Here is a 16,842-nt window from a genome sequence, read left to right on the forward strand (position 1 = left end):
GCTTGGCCCCTCTTTACTTTCCATCCCCTGGCATTCTATAAGGTCTCTATCACTTAGCACTTGCTTACAAGTCACTTCACAGTTGTTTCTATACAGTCTCTTCTGTCCTTTCTTCCTCGTTATAAAATGCAACAGAACAGGGACCATCCGTCTCGTTTCTCTTTCATTGCAAAATGCAAAGTCAGAGTCAGGATCCCTTCAGGGGCACCTTGGTTCGGGGCTGGGGCAGGGGGCTGAGGGGAGGTATTTTAGGCTAGAGAATCCACTCCGCCAAATCAGTGAGTTCCTTTTTAAACTATTGAGATGTGCAAACTCGGGATATTTATTTATGCCTCAACCACAAGATGTGTTTTTCTCCCACACATTCTCCAGTCTGCTGCTTGGAATCCAAGTGCTGTCATGAAAACTGCAAGGCAGTCTGTTTGGCTCCAACAGGAGCATTTTGGGAGCAGTCTCGGTTCCGTGGGAGTAGTGTGGTGACTGCCGCTCGCTGACAAGGAGCAGAGGAGGACTCTGCAGCGTGATTCCCTGTGTATTCTAGAATAGCAGCTCCTCCGGTGAGCTGGGGGGTGGGGTGGGGGGCCTGCACTGCAGTACAGACCCTGGCAGCAGCGACAGCGCCCCTCGTGGCAAGGCGTCGGCATTGCCTCAAGTTGGAAGGCTGGCTTCAGGGCGGTGGGCAGAAGCCCTTGCTCTGATTGAACCATGCGGTTATTCCGTTATTCTGCACCTCAAAAAGAATGTGTTTAAGGCTTCTGTCTGGTGGGGTTTAATTCAGTGGCTTCAGAGTTTTTGAAAAAGCTTTGACTTATCAAACACGACAAACACACTAGCACCTGACAGTTGGGAAACAACAGAGTCCCTGTCCTTTATGGGAAGCAGGGAGGTAATATGTCAAGGAAGGGGGGTATGACCTCATTACATAGAGGCAGAAGAATCACTCAGTGCAGTACACTGACGAGGTGGTGTGGATACCGATCACATCCAGTAATTTTTTTTTTTAAGATTTTATTTATTTGAGAGAAAGCGAGAGAGGGAACACAAGCAGGGAGAGTGGGAGAGGGAGAAGCAGGCTTCTCGCTGATCAGGGAGCCCGAAGCGGGGCTCGACCCCAGGACCCTGGGATCATGACCTGAGCCGAAGGCAGACACTTAACCACTGAGCCACCCAGGTGCCCTGACATCCAGTAATGTTTTATCCAAGAATATGTCTCTGCTTGCGGAGTTGCATTGTACATATGCATACATACATATATATATACACACACACATATATGTATTTTGAGTGGGGGGAGGGGCAGAGGGAGAGGGAGAGAGAAAATCGTAAGCAGACTCCACGCTAAGTGCAGAGCCTGATGCGGGGCTCAATCATAGAACCCTGAGATCATGACCTCAACCGACTGAGCCACCCAGGCACCCCTGGGTTGCATTATTTTTAAACTTGGCATTCTGGGCAGCATGGTAATTATTGACCTATGCTGTTCCATCTTCTGCCTTACTTGCATTTCTAAATAATAAAGGTTGTCACTCACACTGCATTTTTACCAGTGCAGGTGGCCTCCAATCCTCTGTCTGTATGAGGTCAGACCTCTAAGATGGTTTTGTTTATCTCTGACCCTCTTTAGTACGTGAGAAAATCAGGACCTAAGAGCGTTTGACTTGCCCCAGACTACCACAGGTGATGTGGAAGCTCTGGTGTTCCAGGCCAGGCTCATGAGTCATAGAGCACACCGCTCGTCAATTTGGAAGGTGCCCTTCCCACTGTCAGGGTCGGGAAACATTGGTGCATGTACTGTTTGACTAACTTACTGCTACTCAAGGACTGAATCTGGTCAAAATTCTCCTTTGGGAAAATGCCACTTTATCAGTGGGAGAGTAAGGTAAGGTGAATCTTGGCTCTGCTTCCCGACCAGATGGCTTTTATTATTGCATGATAAAATGTGCAGCTTCACGTTTCTGTGCCTCTCGCCACTACAGTGCCCTTTCTGTTTTTAAGGAAAGAAGGATTGTCCAAATGTGGAAGATGCAAGCAGGCATTTTACTGCAATGTGGAGTGTCAGGTAGGTTCTGGGCCAACTGGTAGGGAGGGCCTTGTTTCTGCTGAAGATTGGGACCCTGATGTCCGTCCTTTCCTTGTCACGCCATTCCCAGCACCCTTTTGCAGCCAGACCTGGAAAGCTTAGTTTGGGCCTCGGATGCGGCTGGATACCCCTGAGTGCTGGCCCAGGACTGACAGGCAGCCAGGGATAGACAGCGACACTCTGGGGCCATAGGCAGGTGCAGGAGAAGGGGAAAGACTGGAGGAGGGTATGTTGGGTGCAGGCAGGTGTATTACCAAGGTTGACAGTTTGCCCCCAAGGCCACCAGCAGCAGATGGCACACTGTGGAGATGACAAATGAAAAATGCTAAAATGGTATCTTTAAAATATTTTAATTTTTACACTTCACAGGTCTGTATTTTTATAAATCCCCATAAGTAGGCCTCATGTCGCCCTTGGCCTGTTCAAACCCGGTCTGAGTCCAGCTAGACTTCAGTGAGCCCCTGGCACAGCCCGGGGGTGGCTGCTCCGAATCTGTACTTGGAGCTGGTGCCTTGGAAGCAGCCAGGGTTGGGCAGGCTCAGGAGGCGGGCTGCATGTAGACCGTGGGCCATCTGGTTCGATGGGTAAGTCTCCAGGGAATCCTGTAACGTGGGAGTGGGAAGCTCAAGGAGGAGTTTGGAGGAACTCTTGGTAGCTCTTTGAGGGACTAGGAGTGTTGTTTTCCATACTTGTCTGCTAGATTCTGAATGTTTCACTGAATGTTCATAGGTATTCCACAGAAAACGCATTCCATGTTCTAACAATTTGAATTTAGGGAGAATATGATCTTTAACATCTGTATACCCTCCTTAGTCTATTTTTATTTTTTTAAATGGAAACCTATTCATAGACCCTGGGAAATGCTGATGCTATTAAACAGTGGCTCTAAGTGACAGGATTTTCTCCATAGTCTTTACCTCTTTATTTGGTGATTGTTCTTGCCAGGTTTGGTGTCATTTACCTCCCACACTCTCCCCCCCCCCCCCCCCCCCCCCCCCCCCACCGCCTTCCCTGATCTATTTCTGATTAGTCACTACTTCATTGTTTTCTTTCTCTTCTCCCTATGCAGTTGGCCTCTGAAAAGTCCCCAAAGAGCATTGTTATTTATCAGTGGGAGAGGTTGCTGAGCCCTGATGTTCCATCTGACCATAGAGCTCCAGTCACACGGGCCCCTTGCTGGAATGAAGCACAGGCTGAGCCATTGGCCTGGGGACATCTCCCTTTGCTCTGCAGACCCTGTGCACAGCCCACTCCCCTATGTCTCCCACTGCAGGCTTCCAGAGATGGGCAGCCTGTGTGACAGCGAGAATATAAAGGGGCTTATCACTGAGTTTTCAGGGAGTGTGACTTCTTTTGAGGAGGAGAGATCATACTTTGCTCCTACCAGTTGTGGATAGAACATTCTGTGGTTGGATTGCTTTGGTGCTGGGGAGATCAGTGAGCCCTGGGAATTCCATGATTTGATTCCAGGAATGATAAGTTAGTTCTTTCTATATTTAAGTTAAATACTTCTAGAAAAATTAACTCATTACATTCTGGTTCTTTAGAGAAGCAAGATAGGAATATCACATAGAGTTCAGACAATGTAACACGGAATAGAAGATGATCCTATCTCTGCAATCTACTATCTCCATGAACTTGACAAGCCACAGGACCTCTCTGAGCTCAGTTTCTTCACACATGAATGAAGGCAATAGTGCCTATCCTGACAAATGGTAGGGGCCTAGTGATATGAGATCTATGAAAGCTCTCTATAATCATGACGCTGTGGACAGGTGTGAGGACATATGGGAAATACTATGACAGTAATTTAGGCTGGACCGAAGCTTAGCTCTGTGCAAAGAATAAAGTATACAGCATACTTTAGATTTGATGGACTTGGGTTTTTTGTTTTTGTTTCTTTTACCCCAAGAGAATGGATGGATTCTAAAAACCTGAGAACACTAATGGTGTACTGTTGTGTGAGTCATGCTTGTTACAAAATGAGTCTTAACTTCTCTGATTCACTGTAAACACTGCACTAATAGAAAGTATCGGACTGCGTGAGATGCCAAGTTATCTCTGGGTCTTCCGATCATGCTGCTAACTCTTCCATTACGCCTCCCTGGATGACACTATTTTGATGAACCATTGTGGTCCAATGGGGTTTTCAAGGTGGCCCATGTGGGTCCCCTGCCCTTCAGGACCTAGTTTCCCAAAGCTGCAGACTCAGAAAGCTCATCTGTGAGCACACAGTGAGGGGCGCTCTCCCTAGGGGGGTTTGCACGAACCAAAGATGCCGGCCTGGATGTACCAGGATGCCTGCGTATCACTTTACCACAAGCAGTTTGACAGTCTGTACATTCAGTTTGACAGTCTGTACATTGTATGGGCAGTCAAATCTTAATGAGCTTGCTTGGGTAGCAGGGAAGCCTGGAGTGGAGGGTACTGCTCTGTGATGCTGAGTCACGTTCAAAGGCCTTCGGCCAAGGCAGCTTGCTATGTCCAACCTCATGATGGAGGGTCTTCCCTGCTAGTTACCCAGTGTTTGGGCCAGGGCCCCATCAGCCCTGGAGAGTACTTCTGCAATTCAATTTTGCTATGCTTCTGTGAAGTATCTAGTGGCCAAAGTACCCTCCTAGATGACAAGTGATACCTGGTTCCTGATACCACTTGTTGCTAGAGGTGACAGACTGGATTTCATCTGTAAGTTTCACCTGTCTCCTTTTGTTGAAGGGAGAGGTTAATGGCCATTGAGGTTTGCCATGCTTTTGTGCTGAAGAACTAAGTAAGAGCAGGGCAGTGGATTGTAATGACCTAGAATGGTCCTAAGAGTTTAATAAAAGTGCCTAGAAAGAAATGGTAGTTCCGGAGCTTCATACATAAAATCATTAGGGAGGAATCTGGGGCATTTGCTCCAGATAAAAGTGTGTTCAGGGTTCCTCCTAAGGGGGTGCTTGGGTGGGATCAAAGGGGGAGCTGTGCTGTACAAAACAAGGGCATCGATGGGAAGAGGCAGGTGACTGAGTGATTCTCCACCTAAGACACCAGGGCCCTCGGCTGCTCCCCACGACCACATAGACCCCGCCCACCTGGGGTGCAGGCCTGGGCATCAAACAGCAGAGGTGGGGTGGGGGTCAGAGTGAAGGTTAATGGGTCCAGCATGTGAGTAGAGAAGAAAACAGTGGCCACAAGTGGTTGGGTGACCTGCCCAAGGTCACAGTGGCAGAAGTGGGGACTAGGCTGTACAGACTGCTGGCGGAAGGCTGTCACCACTTTCCAGCACCGTGCTTGGGGGTCCCTGAGGGCCCTCGGGAAGAGGGGCCACTATGGGAGCGTGTCAAAGAGAAGTGGCCTTCAGTGGACGTGAAAGGGGAGAGCCCCTTCTGGTGTCGTCTTTGCCAAAAATCTCCCCAAGAGTGCTAAGGCACACACTCCTCCCCGAGGGTGTCCTCTTCCCAGGGAGTACAGCATCTCCGTAGACCCCAGCCACTACGTGCACTCTCCCCAAGCCCTCTCTCTAACTGCAGTGCTTTAGGATTTCGCTTTATTTTATACAATTTGGTGATATCTTGTCCCATTTACTTTTCTCTTCATTCACTTGACTCCGTGTGATCCTGCCAGAGGAAAGATTTTAATTGATGATGCATGAAAGGATAATGGGAGGAAACATAAAAGAAATAGAAGTTCCTTTTTAGTTAGGCTTATTTTGTAACCAGTGTGTTTTAATGAACTATATTTATTTTTATAAATATGCCTGGAAAGCTAAGGATATTATTTCCTCACTTAGACTTCTTCATTAAATTGCACCATGACATGTTCAAGAGAAGAGTTTTACAAAGTTAATTTATAGAGGACTCATTGTAGAATAGAACTTTCTAGGGTATTATTTCTTAACATTAACAAATAGAGAAGAAACTATTTGTGATGCGTAAACGGAGGTGGGGTTGTGAGTGTGTTTTTGAAAGTAAGGGGCGTGCCCTGATGGGGATAAAAAAGCATGTGTGAGGAGCTTGTGACTAAGGACGTGAGAAAATGTGTGACATTCGTCATTGACGCGAAAGTAACTGAAGTGTAGAAGATGCCTAAGAAATGCTCATCTGACCTTCTTGTTGTTATGGGTGATTTAGTGAATGGGGCCAGAGTTGTAGGTTCAATCCTGGTTAAATTCACTTTGGTTCCTTAACCCAAACCTAGGAAGCATCTTGAACTTGATCACTCTTTTCTCTAAATGTTTTACATCACCGGTAGGAAAACATGTGGATGAATGAATGAGCCCATCCCATGGCTCTTGCAGGGGAACATAAAACAAAGCACATATCCTTGTGATGGGGGCTCAGCAGCCTCAGTCACCTTCGTGTGAGTTGGTCAGTGTGCACCTGACTCCTTTTGCACTCTTCCCCTTGATGAAATGTTAGTGGCAGCAGAAATCCCATGAGGTTTTCTTACTGTTCCACATTTCAGGAAGTCCCATGCATTTGTCCACATAGACTACCTCTGTTTTGAAAGCTCCATTATAGCATGAGAAATGCCAGGTGCAAGAGTTAGGAAAGGGGACTTCGCAATAAAAACCCAATCTCCTTGTCCAGGCAGACAGCATTATCTTTCGCTCAGCAGAAAACTGGACAAAATAACAGTCAGTCGTTTCTTCCAGGGTGCACCAGCATTCACCATGAGACAATTTTACAACTCTTTTTTCGTCTTGAAGCATTTTTGTCTGTGCACAAACAGGAAAATCATGCAGAGCAGTTACTACATTGGCTGAAAATGACTTTGAAGTTTAAAAAGGGTACAGCAATTTCTGTATCTTCCTTTTACATAGATTTAATTATTTAATTTCATTGCACAAATAATCTATGCTCATTTTAGAAAAATCAGAAAGTATAGTCTGATATGAGAACAGAAAGAGGATCCATAATCTTGTCCTTCCAAGAAAATCACTATTAGCACTTTGGTATCTGTCTGAGTCTTTCCTGTCCGTTTATTTGTATATTACTTTTCTGGACAAATAGGATCCACATTTACATAAAATTGTAAAAAGATTGCAATTAGGACAGGAGAAATAGCTTGACTTTTGAAGAAAAATACTTGAAAAAGTTTTAGAAAAACTGACAAAAATGTTTTAAAAAGCATAAGCCTTTGCAAAACCACTCTGTGTACGAAGAAACCGCCCCAATACTAAAGCACAACAAAACAAAACAAAAAGTATTCATTGATACTATTCATTCCTATTCATCAGGATAGCCTAATTTTTTTTTTCAATTTTGTCCATTCTGATTATTTAAGTTTTTCTAGTCAAAACCAGGGCAAGTTGCCACTGTCAGATTCTCTCCGGTACGTGGACCATCCCTGTGACAGAAGACGGCACGTCCTGATGCTCCCAGAACCTCACTGACGCTCCTGCCACGTGATAGCCTCCCTCCCACCTTTTTTTTGTTTTTTAAAGAATTAAAACAGAGCAGTGCTGTGGAGGTGCATCTCTGTCATTCCTCCCTTCATCCACATCTCTCACCACCTTCCCGAAGAAGGTGACAACTTATCTGGGGACATTTCCCTTGATGACACGTCCGTGATTGCACACTTCAGTGAATTTATTGCGCTCTGATTTCATGGCTGTGTGGATCTGTGTCACATACGTGTCTCCAGACACAGTCACAAACTACTTCACGTCCGAGACTACTACTCCCCTCCCTGCCTCCAGGGTCAGTTGCGGGGCTCATTGAATGAATGAATAAGTGAGCGAACGAACGAACAAACGAGTGAATGAACAGGTACCCACGTGTTTTAAGGGTGCACCACATGCCAGGCGCTGTTTTAAATGCTTCTCGTGAATGAGCTGATTGGATTCTGACGGGGACCCTTTGTGGTTGCACGGATGCCTGATTGTCCCCGTACGAAGGTCTTACGTGTCTTGGTCCTCTTCAGGCTTCCGATCTCATTATCACTGTCGGAAGGTGTCAAATCATAGCCTCAGAATTCTGGACCTGCCAAGTAACTTAGGGATTACGTTATTGACAGCCAAGGGTACAGCTGCGGAGGGATTAAGAGGTCCGCCTGGTGTCACATAGCTGCAGAGCGGGGGTCAGAAAGCAGGTTTCCTGAGCCCCAGACCAGGGTCCACTGACTTGACAGCACTCTGCTCTCCTCCCAGAGGCTCCCTTCCCTTTGAGGACATTCACATCAGTAAATGTCAGCATTGTGTGTTGCTGATATTAACATTGATTTTATATGCTGTTAATGAATTCTATTACTAAATAATAGATAAATCATGGTAAGAAAGGTTAGTATTAAACTTCCTTCTCCCAGTCATTGTTGTTGAACACCGATGACAAGCCCTACTGTCCAGGAAACCAGTATCTCAAAGGCCCTGCAAAGGCCTTCTCTTAGGATTCCTGGTTTCACCCTGGACACGTGCTCATGGTTGTTAATTATCCATCTGTCTCCAGCTGGGGGTCCCCGTTCCCCTCAGATGCCCCAAGCCCTGAAGCCTTCTTGGTCTTTCCCTCTTTGCCTGATCACCCTGCTCTCATTTCAGGCTTTGGCTAAAAACACATCCCCTTCTCCCTTGTGCATATCTTGTCATTTCTTTCTCTCCCTACTTTTAGTTATATTCGGCAGGGCGTTATTTAACATCTTGGCACAGAACTTGAGCCAATGGCCTGTGCCACGTAGCGCATTAAATCATGAAGTGACGTCGTGTCCTTCCTTCTTGGGGTGGGGGTGGGGGGCAGGGGACAAGGAGACATCTTCATTCTTGCAGCAACTTTATCGAGGACCTCGTAAATGCAAGGCCCTGTTCTAGCTTCTGGGGTTATAAATGTGGGAAAAAACCCACACCAGACCGAGTTTCTTTATTTTAATAGGGGGAGACAGATACTAAAAAACTAATAAATATGTAGTATATCAGGTGGTGAGAAGTGCCTAAGAAGAAGTAGAGAGCAAGGAAGTGGACAGGGATGGGCATGTGCTATTTTTAGTAGGGTATTCATGGCAGGCATTTGAGAAGGTGACGTTTGAGCCAGAGATGTGGAAGGGTTAGGGAGCAAAATGGGTATCAAGGGGAAGAGGGCACTAGCCAGGAGTACAGCAGGTGCAAAAGGTCTTAAGGCAGGAGTATGCACGGTCTGTGTAAGGAGCAGCCGGGGGGCTGAGGTGAGAGAGAGCATGGTAGAAGGTGATTAGGTCAGAGGAGTAGAGGGGGGGGCGGGGGGGCTCCCATCATGAGTGGCTTCTCAGTCATCTTTAAGCCCCTTGCCTTTTGCTCTGAGATGAGAAGCCATTAGAAGGTTCTGAGCTGAGAACTGGCATGATCTTAGTTCTGTGTAGCAGGATCGACTAGCCTGCTGCTCTGTTGAGCCTTGTCCGCAGGGGCAGAAGCAGGCATCCGGGTAGGAGGCATGCGCAGTGGCATGCGCAGTACTGGTGGTGGGAGGTGTTGGGGCTGCAGCAGGGTAGGAAGGTGGGGTGACGAGGGGTGATCAGGTTCTAGGTCTGTTCAAAGGCAGGGAAAATGGATGTGCTGGAGTGATTGGGGAGTGTGGGAGGGGAGACAGGCGGCAGGAATGACCCCGGGTTCTAGCCTGAGCATCTGAAAGAACAGACTCGCTGTTTTCTGAGGTGGGGAAGGCTGAGGGAAGAACAGGACATGCCCACTTCCATTGAGAGAGAGCGTGTCTGCAGACTCCCATCCGTATATCATGTGCTGTGATATTTCCCACCTCAAAAGTCATCCTCCCTCCTCCTTTCACCCCCAAGCCTTCACCCATTCCTCCCAGTTTCCAGCTCTGCTTTGGCTCTCCCTGGAGTCCCCCCTACACCCCCACCTACCCCTGACCCCATCATGCCAGCACCGCTGGTTCTTGTCAATCAGCAATGGCCTCCATGATGTCCAGTCCGTTCTCAGTCATCCTCCCACCCTTGCCACCAGTGAGGGCATCTTCAGCTCCTCCCCTAGCCCTCAGACTCCTGTCCTCCATGGCCACCACAGGACCATGGTGTCCTTCCTCCCTCAGCCTCGCCCATCCCCACGGACAGTGTCTCTACCCTGCCAATAGTGAGCACATACCCTTTGTGCCTCAGCCTGGAGCATAAGAGCATCAAGACGGGACAAAAAGAAATACAATGTCCCTATGTTGTCAAACGAATCTTCAGGGAATCTGTATTCCTGAATATGCCCAGTAGTTTCCTCTGCCAGACTCTTTGGGGGCCCCTATCAAAGCCTTCATTTGTGTTTTGTTTTTGTCACCTATAAAAGGAGACTAGTTGCTGAGTGCAGCTCTCAGTGATTTGCCCTGATGTGAGAACAGAAGCAGAACAGGACTGTGAGGGAGCAGGGCCAGATCAATGGCTAATACCCCAAATCACTCACCGCTGCAGTTTGACAACTCCCACAGATAATGGAAAGCCGTGTGCGTTGTTTGGAATAATGAGAGGCTGCAGAAAGACGAGAGGCTTGATGAAAAAACACAAAGCAGATTTTCTCATCCCAACAACCTTGGCCAGGCCCGAGTCAAGGTCATATAACCGTCTCTATCTTAAAGGATGTTTTTGTCTCTAGCTTTTGTGAGCTTCACCGTGTTTTCCAAAAGGAAACATATTTCACTTGACCTTAACTAGAAGGACTTACTGCATCCTCTCTTCTTGAACTTTATTCCTGTGTGTGTGTGTTTAATCTTTTTTTTTTTTTAACCTTCCCAGAAAGAAGATTGGCCCATGCACAAGCTGGAATGTTCTCCCATGGTTGTTTTTGGGGAAAACTGGAATCCCTCAGAGACTGTAAGGCTAACTGCAAGGATTCTGGCCAAACAGGTGAGGAAATGGGATGGTGTTCAAGTGTACTTTCTTTTTTCTTTTCCTTAAAGGTCAGAAAGATGAGTGGCCTGTGGTGATCGTCTCTTGTTAAACATTCTTGGACTCTATTTCCCGTCACGTCCCTATGGACAGGCGTGGGAATAACACTCCAGGCAGAAGCTGGTTTGTTGTTTGCCCTGTGCAATGAGGATGTCACTTACCCCAGGTCAGGAATGCAGCCACAGCTGTTAAATTCTGAACTTTTTTTTATGAGACAGGTTTACATAGAAAAATACGGCCTTTCACAGCGTGAAGACCTGAGTGAAAATAACTGGAGCATCTTAGGGAACCAGACTGGCCTGAGAAGCTTTGTGATTTTCCCCTTTCTTTCTGACACCTGGACTGCTCCCTGTCCCTCCTCCCAGCAGTGTCCTGTTCCTCCCCATCGCCGTCTCTTTACTTGCTCTCATCTAGGCAGGCAGGGAACGGGATGGAACAGCCAGCATGGCAGATGCGAAGGAGAAGGGGAAGGAGTGGAAAAAAGTAGAAATCGAGGCAAAGTGAGAGAGGAAGAGGGTAAAAGAAAGAAGTAGTAGAGAAAGAAATGCCCCCAAGGGGAACAGATGATGGCCATGAACAGTTTCCTCCAAAGATGATACCAGGACTGGAATCCTCCGCCTTTTTTTGGTCAGTCCGTACTGACTGAGGGCTAATGAGGTGCCGGATCTCCAAAGGACCAAACTAAAAGATGGGGGAGAAGTACCGTAGGACATGTCCTTGTGACACAGTGTAATAGGCTGTATGGTGCTTAGAAGGCATAGATCTGCAGAGGTGCCTGCTCGTATCGAGGAGGTGCTTGCTACTAAGAAGTTGGTGGCAGGGCTTCTGTACTGTACATGTCTTTTTTTTTTTTTTTTAAGATTTTATTTATTTGTCAGAGCGAGCACAAGCAAGAGAAGTGGCAGGCAGAGGGAGAAGCAGGGAGCCCAATGCGGGACTCCATCCCAGGACCTTGGGACTTCATGACCTGAGCCGAAGGCAGCTGCTTAACCAACTGAGCCACCCAGGTGTCCCAATACTGTACAGGTCTTGAAGCTGAAATTTCATCCACTTCTTCTTTATACCTGCCACCCTGCCTCCCTTTAAAACTTCCTATTTTTTATCTAAGCCAAATGGGATTGTAATGATTGGTACATATCTGTCCCCGGCCCAAGTTAGGATTCTGGGCCGCATAAACAGAGGTAGAACATTTCCAAACTCTGAGGTCATTGTTCCATTATGTGCGGCGTGGGTCAGGTGCTTGCTGAAATGCCACTTCATCCGCTCCGGGATAAGCAGAGGATTCAAGGGTTGCCTGTAGGGTGAGATCAAAAACATCCAAACTGTTTTCCTAGGAGGATGTTAACTTTTGAGTCCTTACTAACAATTATCTTTTAAATATATGCTGAGTTCTTGGTCAGGAGGAAAGGGTAGGAGGTGGTGTGCCTGGGCGTGGTGTCAGGGTGAACAGGCCATCGCAGTAAGATCTGTGAGTGTTTTGGGAAGGGTGCGGTGCCCAGTCTGCTGGTTCTCCCCTGCCCGCCTCACACTCTTTGGTGGCATTTATAGTATTGTGGTTAAGAATTCAGAAGAAGCTGGTGTACTTTCCTGAATGAAAAGCTTTCCCAGGCAAGATGACTTAACTAATCTTACAGAAATGTATCCTGTGAATGGAAGATTTCTGCTCCAAAAAAGAACAATGGAAATGTTTTGGCACCAGGAGGGGTGGTCTGAAGGCCCTGATGAGTTTATGCCAGTTTCATTCAACTTGTATTATAATTACTATTACTACTGATAGTCTATTAAATTAAAAGTTACCTGGCCATCTTTTCATCTCAGTAGGACTTGATGATTAGAAAAACCAGACCATTTGTATTCTAGTGGCTTGCAAAGGATTAGGGGAGACAGGCTACCCAACTACCAAGGGGAAGCTTAACATGTTAACTAGGGAGGTGAGAGCGTCCTGCTAGACCACCTGTATCCCCAGATTGAATAGCCAGATGACAAAGACACGGCCTCAGGCCAGCTCTTGAGCTCTGCTTTTGAACTCTTGTCAACACCAAGTTTATTCATGTTCTCAAAGCCTAGCAGGTTTACTATTGTTAGCTCCTCTTGGGGTGTCTAGAACAAAGCCAGCAACACGTTTAAAGTGAATCTGGGCTCACAGATACCACCAAAAGTGTTCTTTTTGAAACACAGAATTTGAGATCATTTTAGCCTATGCTTAAAGAAAGTGTAAAATGGATGGGGGGTTTGATTTTGTTCCTTTTTAGAAGGAGAAATAATAAATAGGATGGTTCCTCTGTACACTCAGAGTCCTTTTAAGTCGGGTCCCTAAAAAGTTGATTTCTCGCCACTCTTCTTTCCCGTAGCAGGCATCTTTGAGCCTACTCTGTGCACGTCTCACTGTCAGGGTGTCAGGAATGTGGCAGCCGCTTTAGAAAGTTTTCTGGAAGAGTCTTTCCGATTTGGGCGTTGGGCAGACACTCTCGGCGCCTGATGGCAGGACTCCTGGGAGAGTCTTCTTTGCTCCATTGAGAATCAGTGCTCTTCCTTCATGTCGATGTAACAGTGAAAGCACTACTCTTTGCCCTGGTGGTTAACATCTCCATCTGTGTGATTTCTTCCCGATTACTAGCAGATGCACCCAGAGCGAACACCTTCCGAGAAGCTGTTGGCTGTGAAGGAGTTTGAATCACGTAAGTCTGTCTGTGACTGGCCGAGCAGTTGTTGCAGCAACACGTCTGTGGACGAGGCAGGGTTGGGGAAAGGCACAGGAAGCTCGTATTCCTCGTGGTACTGGGGATTTTAAGGAATAGTTTCTACTTTGACTCATGTGCCTGTTTTGAGAAATGACTGTAACTTTTTTTTTTCCCCCCCTGAATTGACATGATGACTAGGAAATCATTAGGGGGAAGTAGGAACTCTCAGATGAATTGCTGCATCCCGAGCTATCTCCTGCTGGCTCTCCTGGCATGCTGAATATTTTTGTATCTTCACTGAATTGCAGTCCTGTAAACAGCTGGTGTCCTTACTGAAAGGCATTAAATCAGGGCTGTCTAGCTCCTTGACCATGACACAGATTCCAGGGCTAGTGGTGGGGGGAGGGGGTCACACTAGACCGAGGCTGCTTATCAGCGCTAGGCATTCATTCCTGACCTCATTGCTCACGATCAGTTGAAATTTCATGTCCTGAGTGACTTCCAGCTGTCAGAGGAAGAGAAGAACGAAATAGCATGCTTTTCTTTGCTTAGAATTTATCAGTTACACCAAGTAATGGGGAAGAATATTTTCTGGGGGCTCCATGGGTTTTTGTTTTTGTTTTTCCTCCCTCCATGCCATTTACAGTAAGACAAGGATGTAGTTAGAAAGCCAGAGTTTTCTACCTGGTGAATAATGGTTTGCTTATCCCCAGATCTGGATAAATTAGACAATGAGAAGAAAGACTTGATTCAGAGTGATATTGCTGCACTTCATCACTTTTACTCCAAGCACCTTGAATTCCCGGACAGTGATAGCTTGGTGGTCCTCTTTGCACAGGTAAGAATGCCAGCATCCGGTGACCCTCCGCTAGCCTTTCCCTGCCCAAGTCCCTCTCCCCAGCACACACTCGGTAAAGATGAACGGAAATAGACTGATGGCTTCTGTAATGACAAGGCTGTTGACCTGTTGGACCCTGTTTTGCATAGCCCTGCTAGGTGACCTTGAGCAGACCTTGAGCTGGCCCTCCTTGATGGGTGGTACATAGGTAATTTACCTGACCTCTGCCTCTTGCCACAGAAAGAGTTTATGCCAACAGAGGGGTTGTCAGCGCTCCAGTACTGTGGCCTGCTAGACGCTCTGTGAAAGGAAAGACCATTTGAGGTTCCCACATTCAATTTTATGTTTCTTCTCTTAAACCTTCCATTCTGACAGTAGTGTTTTCTTCTACCAACACTGTGTTGATAAAGCATAGGCAAACCCAGATGTGCCCAAGAGGGAGGCCCTCTCAGATAGCCCTAGGAAGGAGCGTCACCACAGAGAGGAGCCCGAGTGGGTCTCGGGACAGTTAGTCTTTACGGACGGTAAGACGTCTTTAGCGAAGTCTATGTTTACCAAAAGCAGATCTGATAAAAAAATTAGAGAGACTTCTAGATAAGAGCAACTTAGAAGTGATCGAGGCCCTGGAAACCAGCCGTGTGGAGAGGCTATGACGTAGGCACGGCTGGAACAGAAGAAGAAGGTGCGGCGATCACTCCGTGTCTGCGCGCAGTCTGGGTGCAGAGATGCTGCTCTCACGGCGAGGGTGGTTCTTCCTGGCCCGACTTGCCGGGTCGGATTTTTCTCCCTTACATAGCCTGCGTCTTCCCCTACAAGCCGAACCTGTAGTTGAAGGTGACCTGCCCAGAGAGAGAAATACGGCAAGACTGTTGAATGGGTGCACACAGCTACGTTCCCCTGCCAGAACCTTCCGTCTCTAGCTCCACAAAAGACCTCGGGTGGCTGCTTACCCATCTTGGTCTTAGAACAGAATCAGCTTCGCCTGTGTACCCTTTGACCCAGTAATTCTCTTTCCAGGAATCTGTCCTAAAGAAGTTATCAGAGACTATGGACAGTAATTGACACGCCAGTGGTCTATTGTGGGGTTCTTTTTAAAACTGAAAAAAAAAGTAAAACAAAAAAGGAAATATAAATGGCCAGCAGTACAGGAGTTTGGAAAATAAATTATGGCATAGCCTTATGATGGAAGGTTATATGGCCTCTATGTTTTGTTTCAATGAATGTCTAAAGATGTGCAAAACATTGATATAGCTGTAAGTGTAAAAGCAGGATAAAAATGTATATAATATGAAAATACACATAGATATGTTAAAAAAAAGATTCAGTAGAAGTTCACAGGTGATTATCTCCTGAGTTGTAGAAAATTTCTGAATTTTCTACAATGAGTGTGTATAACTTAAGAAAACACTCAAAAGGGAGCGCCTGGGTGGCTCAGTTGGTTAAGCGTCTGCCTGAGGCTCAGGTCATGATCCCAGGGTCTTGGGACCCCACCTCGGACTCCCTGCTCAGTGGGGAGTCTGCTTGTCCCTCTACCCCTCCCCCACCAGCACGTGCACACGCTCACTCGCTCTCTCAAATAAATAAATAAAATCTTAAACACTAAAAAGAAGAAAAAGATTAAAAAGCGCCCATAATTCTTCCACTTCAAAAATTACACCTCTAAAGACTGAAGTGAATCTTCATCTGTTTTCCGATCCACTTTAACCACCATGAGCATGACTGCAGTCAGTTGGATGAATTCCTTGATGGACATAATATTATAGATATATTTCTATTTTGTGACTGTCATCATCAGAAAAAAAAAATGCCTTTCTTGGTAAAAAAAAAAAAAAAAATGGATTCCACTTATGAACATTAAAGTAGATTTTCCTGATTTTCACATTATCCTGGATTTACAACACACTTTCCTAAATGTCCTAAGACAGTGGATTTGGGTGACAGTGGGAAGTTGAGGAATTGACTAATCTGCCATTTGTTTTTAAAAAAAATGAGATACCTGACTCTTTTTCTGGACTAGAGGGGGCATGGTTATATGAGAACCCAGGAGAGATGAAATAAATACAGTGTATTTTCCCTTCTAGCTGTGAAAAAAAGAATCCCTTTTCCTCCAGCACAGTAATGTATGCTGATGACTTCTTAGTGTTGGTGTAAGAGATATGGGACCCTATTTTCACAACCAGAAATCAAGGCACTTGATCTCACAAGCAGAAGTATATTTGTGGTGAAAATGACTCAGAAACTTTGACATTTGGACTGACTCAGAAAATCCAGGAGAAATATATATATATATATCTCCACACACACACATATATATTCACACACACACAACTGAAATAATTAATTCCTTTATAGACTTTATCAAATCGTAATATCCATTCTCAGATTGTGCGTGCGTGTGTATACACGTGAATACG

General features: G+C 46.2%; 1 protein-coding gene across 4 annotated transcripts in view; it reads left to right on the forward strand.

The window, feature by feature from the left end:
• SMYD2 (SET and MYND domain containing 2) overlaps window positions 1-16,842 on the forward strand; it is a 49,031-nt gene that overhangs the window by 16,853 nt on the left and 15,336 nt on the right. Inside the window, exons 2-5 of one of the 4 annotated variants that reach the window (XM_032393123.1) lie at window positions 1,996-2,059; window positions 10,757-10,867; window positions 13,530-13,587; window positions 14,304-14,428. In XM_032393123.1, the coding sequence (XP_032249014.1) occupies window positions 1,996-2,059; window positions 10,757-10,867; window positions 13,530-13,587; window positions 14,304-14,428 (358 nt within the window). Of the gene's footprint in view, window positions 1-1,995; window positions 2,060-3,187; window positions 3,796-10,756; window positions 10,868-13,526; window positions 13,588-14,303; window positions 14,429-16,842 lie in introns of those variants that run through there. The other 3 variants (XM_032393122.1, XM_032393124.1, XM_032393125.1) reach the window with 3 other exon arrangements.

The sequence above is a fragment of the Phoca vitulina genome, unplaced genomic scaffold, assembly GCF_004348235.1.
Source record: "Phoca vitulina isolate PV1807 unplaced genomic scaffold, GSC_HSeal_1.0 scaffold71, whole genome shotgun sequence".
NCBI classification, from domain to species: Eukaryota; Metazoa; Chordata; class Mammalia; order Carnivora; family Phocidae; genus Phoca; species Phoca vitulina.